Raw genomic sequence first — 4,993 nt, 5'->3', positions numbered from 1 at the left:
CTCTCCCGCCAGCCTCTGGATCACCTCCAGCAGGCAAATTCTTACTCTGTTTGATTCTCTGCCTCCACAAAAGCCAGCACATCTGAGGTTTACTTATCTCACCCTTGCCCGTCTCAGCTCCTAACACGAGACATTCCTGACACGACAGAGTAACTAAGGTTGGAAGGCACCTTTAGAATTTGCTGACTCCCATCCCCTGCTCAGCACAGTGTCAGTCAGAACAGGCTTCTCAGGACCAGGTCCAGCTGGGGGTTGGGTATTTCACAGGATGGAATGTCCCGTCCCCTGAATCCTTCACAGCCACTGTCTGAAAGATCTCTAACTGACACGGAAAAAACCCACACGGAGGTGTTTGCTAGCCAGTAACCAGTGTGGGTGGCCCATGGCCAGCACGGGGACTCAAACCTGGTCTCTGGTTTTACTGACTCAGACAGACATGTCGTCACTGGTGTAGTTTGATGACCTCCATCAAAAGATCCATTTATTTGGCCATTTAATCCCCACCAAACTCCCATAAACTGCTTCTCATTACTCACTTCTAAGTTTTCCACGTTTAGCTTCCTGGTTCCCCTCAGCGCACACAGCGCTGCTGACGCACATCTCGGGTCCGACGGCACTGACGTGGCTCCCACCCTCCCCTCTCAGTACACAGCTTCGCATGCCGCCTGGCAAGTGCTGGCGTGTCAGGACGCTCCAGGGAGCATGCGTGGGAAGCAGCATTAGCTCTCCCCACACTTCCCGAGCCTTACAACCTCTTTGCTGCTCCTACCTTTGACAGAAAATGCAGGTGGGAGCCCTGGACATGCTCTTACCGTAATGCAGGCCTTAGAGACAGCAGTGGTATCCAAAGGTGCCTTTGGAGTGACTGCCTCTCCCTCCTGCTGCCAGCAGGACTTCCATTCTTTGGCAACGGGTGGTGATTTAACCTCTCCCTCCCCCTAACACAGGCATCTACCAGTGTGGTCCTGCTTCCACCCGAGCCATCAAGGAAGGGGATGTGAACCTGGATTATGACAGCTCCTTTGTGTTTGCAGCAGTGAATGCTGACTACGTTACCTGGATTCACTACAGCAACAAAAGAAGAGAAAGGATTTATTCTGATACTAAGAAGATTGGAAAATTCATCAGTACCAAAGCTGTGGGCACCAACTCCCGCGTGGATATCACTGCTAATTACAAGTATCCAGAAGGTAAATTATCCACTACAGCTGTCTTGCCAGTGATGGTCAGAAGTGAAAAGGATTTAGGTCTTTGTGGGATTGAGCATTAACTTAATTTCTTCCCTTCTTCTGGAGCAAAGCAGTTGTGGTTTTCCAAAGCCTCAGGGCTCACTGTCAGCTGATCCAATACAGCCTTGGAGGCCCCTGATGAAGTCCTGGTGCATCTGATACAAAGTCAAAGCTCCCTCCGTAAATCCTTCTGTCCCAGCTGTTGCGACGGGCTGGTGAGCGCGTTTCCGTCAGGACATGCAGCAACAGCCATTCTGCAGAGCTGCTTAGGGAGTGTTTCTGCAAAAGGAGTTTTCCACCCCTCTTCATTTCAGAGGAGACGGCAACCGCCGCAGCTCGTGCAGAGCCAAGCTCTCCCAGGAGTTCCCTTTCTACTGCCCACCGCTTCCGAGAGGAGCCCACGCATGGCCAGCTACAGCCGAAAGGCGGGTTTTGCTCCCAGCCTTTGTGGCCGTGTATGCTCACCTGCTTGACAAAATGTTAAAATTGGCATTTACATTAGACCTCATTTTAGAATGAATCATGAGCATTGCTTGGGTGGGAAGGGACTTTACAGCCCACCCATTGCCACCCCCTGCCACAGGCAGGGACACCTTCCACTAGAGCAGGTCGCTCCAAGCCTCATCCAACCTGGCTGCTGGATGCCAACATTATCTCCTCTTGTGTATCTCGGCTCTCCTCAGCTTTCCCAAACGGTACTGACTGAGCAATTCTGGCTCCACTGCACTATGCCCAGCACAGGAGACCTCTGACCGTGTTCTCTTTCCAACCAGGCTCCTTGAAAGAAAGGAAGGTGTATAAAAAAGCACTGAAGCTGCTCGGTGTGAGAAGCACTGGAAAAAGAACCAAAATTAGAAGGCGTAGAAGACGACCTTCAGCAGCCCGGAGACCAAACGCGATGCCGCCTGCACGACCCAGCATCTCAGGGAAGCTGAGCCTTGACGCACCTCCTGTCATTGGCCAGGATATCTGCCTTTTCCTGGTGCTCAGGAACTTGAACGCAGACTTCAAGACCGTAAAGGTTAAACTGAGGGCTTCAGCTGTCCTCTACACACGAAAACCAAAGGCCGAGATTTTGCAGTTGTCCAGGTCCATTAAACTCGGAGCTGAAGAAGGTAAGTTTATACTTATTACAGCTGAGGACAGGACACAGCCTTGGTCTGCGACCTAATCACACGAAAATAACAAATGGCTCGAAAAGTGCATGACCTGCACACATTGGGGGTTAAGACTATTCAGGGGAAGAGAAACATAGATATTTGCCCTCTCCTAAGCATTTGCTTTTGGGCACTGGCAGCAAGACACTGGGATGGGCGATCGTTTGTCTGACCCAGCACAGACATGAACAGTGTGACATTAAGAACTTTTTGCTGAGAGAGAACCAAGAGACATACACTGGAGACTATGCAGCCCCCAGCTCCCCAGCAGCAACACATAAAGCCAGATTAAAGGGAGAACCGCAAGCCTACGCCTTCCGCAGCAGCAGGAGAGGAAGTGCAGGCCCCAGGAAGAGCAACACTACCCACAGGCTGTGCTCTGCCCTGCTTTCACAGGGACAGTGCTGGGAGGGAGATGTGTAGCACAGGTGAACATAACTACCCCCTCACACTAACACACAGCTCATTACAACTCCTCCTACCAGTCCAGCAGCAGGCGAACGTGTTTTCTCAGAGTTCAGGGATCCATTGCCTTCCTCGCAAGCAGAGGCTGTACAGCTGATCAGGGCACCGAACCCAACCCAGCCCTTCCCCTCTGCCTTCCTTGCTGGGAAGGAGCAGTAGATGCCCAGGTTCAGGCAACTGAAAAAAGCACCAGGAAGGGTTGTCAGGTATACCCATGTTCTGACCTGCCCAGCTCAACTGTACCTCATCGTGTAGTCTGATGCGACTGCAAGCAGAGCACCACCCCGGGGTATCGGCTGTCGCACCCAGACACGGACAGCCCCGGCTGACCGCACCTTGCTCCTTAAAACACAGCTACGCTGCAGACAGCTGGCACTTGGGAAACAGCAGAAGGGGAAATTGTGTTTCTGTTTCCATTCCAGTGAAAGAGATTTCATTCAAGATCTCCCACTGCCAGTACAAAAACTCTCTGCGGGATGACAGGAAGATCCTGGTGACTGCTCTGTGTGAAACCAAGCAGGGAGCCTCGCTTCTCGTGGAGAAGGACGTTGTACTTCAGGATCCTTTTCTCACCATCAAGGTAAAAGCCACTCCCCTTCGTGTCCTTAGAGGCGTGTGGAGAAGTAACTAGAATCCTTACTCCATCCACCCCTCACAGGACGGAGTATGAGAAGTGAAATCATGGCCGAGGGGGATTTGATCTTGTTGCTCCAGTGAGCGGCCAGGCGACACGCGGGAAATGAAACACACTGCGGAAAAGTCAACCCTTCCAAGGCATGGCTGCGCCAGCGTGTCCTGCCCAGCTCCTGCTGCCACGGCACTGATGGAGTTCACAGTGTTACGGGGGCTGCAAGTTAAAATTTTCTCCACAGAGACCGAGAGAAACAGAGACACCAAGAGATCTAGCCCACATCTCGGCCTCCGCGTTTGTAAGGCCTGATCATTCTCTTCCAGTTTATTTAGGAAGCCTGATTTTTACCAAACACCTCTTTGCTGACCGGCTGGTAATGCCAGGGCTGTGAGGCTCGTTAGTATGAATGCTCAAGGAAGTTCTCTCACCCGACCAGGAAAAACGGCACTTCCCACCTTCTGTCACATCTTCCCAAACAAGAATTAGAACTGGAAGGGTTTTTCCCACTCTGGGCTGACTTCTGACAAATGTTGTGCAATGCTGAAACACAACTCTTCATCCGCCTGGAGACGGTCCTGGGGTCACACGAGACATCACATCCATAAAAACATGCTGAACTTGATTTAGAGAGTTCAGCACATTCACACACCATCAGATCCAGTGCTCTCTGCCACCTGGACTGGGAGCACCGTGGAGGGAGGAGGAGAACTGGCAGTCCCGCAGTCTCCAGGCCAGACGAGCCATCCCAAACCACTCTAGCAGGAGCACACAGGAAAGGCAAGGTTACACCCCAGAATAAAAAGGGTGGATTTCTGTAGGCGTGGTGATTTCTGAATACCAAGTTCTAATGAGAGTGAACCAAGCTGCCACGCAAACCCAGACCCAGCTGACACAGGGCAGGCCCCTGAGAGACATTACCCCAGTCCAGTGGCTGAGTTTCAAGAAGTGTTTCTGTTTCTGTTGACTGAAACTTCTGTACAAACATTCAGCCAGTAACAGAGAAATGCAATCTGGTGCTGGACTTCATTATGTTAATTAATAATACGTTATCTACAAAGATAACCAGATACACCAATCCCACTTCATCTCAGTCAAAACACGGTAACTTACACCTTTATGTTTATTTGCTACTTGGTATTCTATGTTTTTCCCCTGAGATACCACAATCCCCATGTCTCACACCTCCAACGATTTATAACCCTAAACCTTTCATTTCGCCTGCCCAACACTAATTTGACTTAAGCTGCCCACAGCAGTTAGCCGGATACGCCAAGCTCCTACTGGCATTCTCACTCCGCCTCACACCAGGACATGTTGTATGTTGTATGTTGTGTTACACGTAATGCCGTCCACTGACCAAGGTAAAACGTCAGGACATCTGCAAGACCCCACAGCAGTTTGTTCTTTCTCAGCCACTCTGGATGGCTGGCTCAAGCCTGAACCCTGATGACCAAAAACACGTACATGTATTAACTCCTGGCTCCTTCCTGTCCAGAAGATCCTGCAGGGAA

General features: G+C 51.0%; 1 protein-coding gene across 1 annotated transcript in view; it reads left to right on the top strand.

Moving 5' to 3' along the window:
* The window catches only part of LOC104516079 (protein-glutamine gamma-glutamyltransferase 6-like), a 14,524-nt gene that overhangs the window by 7,978 nt on the left and 1,553 nt on the right, over positions 1–4,993 (top strand). The window contains exons 9-11 of the mRNA XM_010160284.1: positions 948–1,190; positions 2,003–2,344; positions 3,274–3,431. Of these exons, the coding sequence (XP_010158586.1) occupies positions 948–1,190; positions 2,003–2,344; positions 3,274–3,431 (743 nt within the window). The remainder of the gene's footprint in view (positions 1–947; positions 1,191–2,002; positions 2,345–3,273; positions 3,432–4,993) is intronic.

Source organism: Eurypyga helias, unplaced genomic scaffold, assembly GCF_000690775.1.
Source record: "Eurypyga helias isolate BGI_N326 unplaced genomic scaffold, ASM69077v1 scaffold16421, whole genome shotgun sequence".
Lineage (NCBI taxonomy): Eukaryota > Metazoa > Chordata > Aves > Eurypygiformes > Eurypygidae > Eurypyga > Eurypyga helias.
This window is presented reverse-complemented; position numbering and strand designations above follow the sequence as displayed.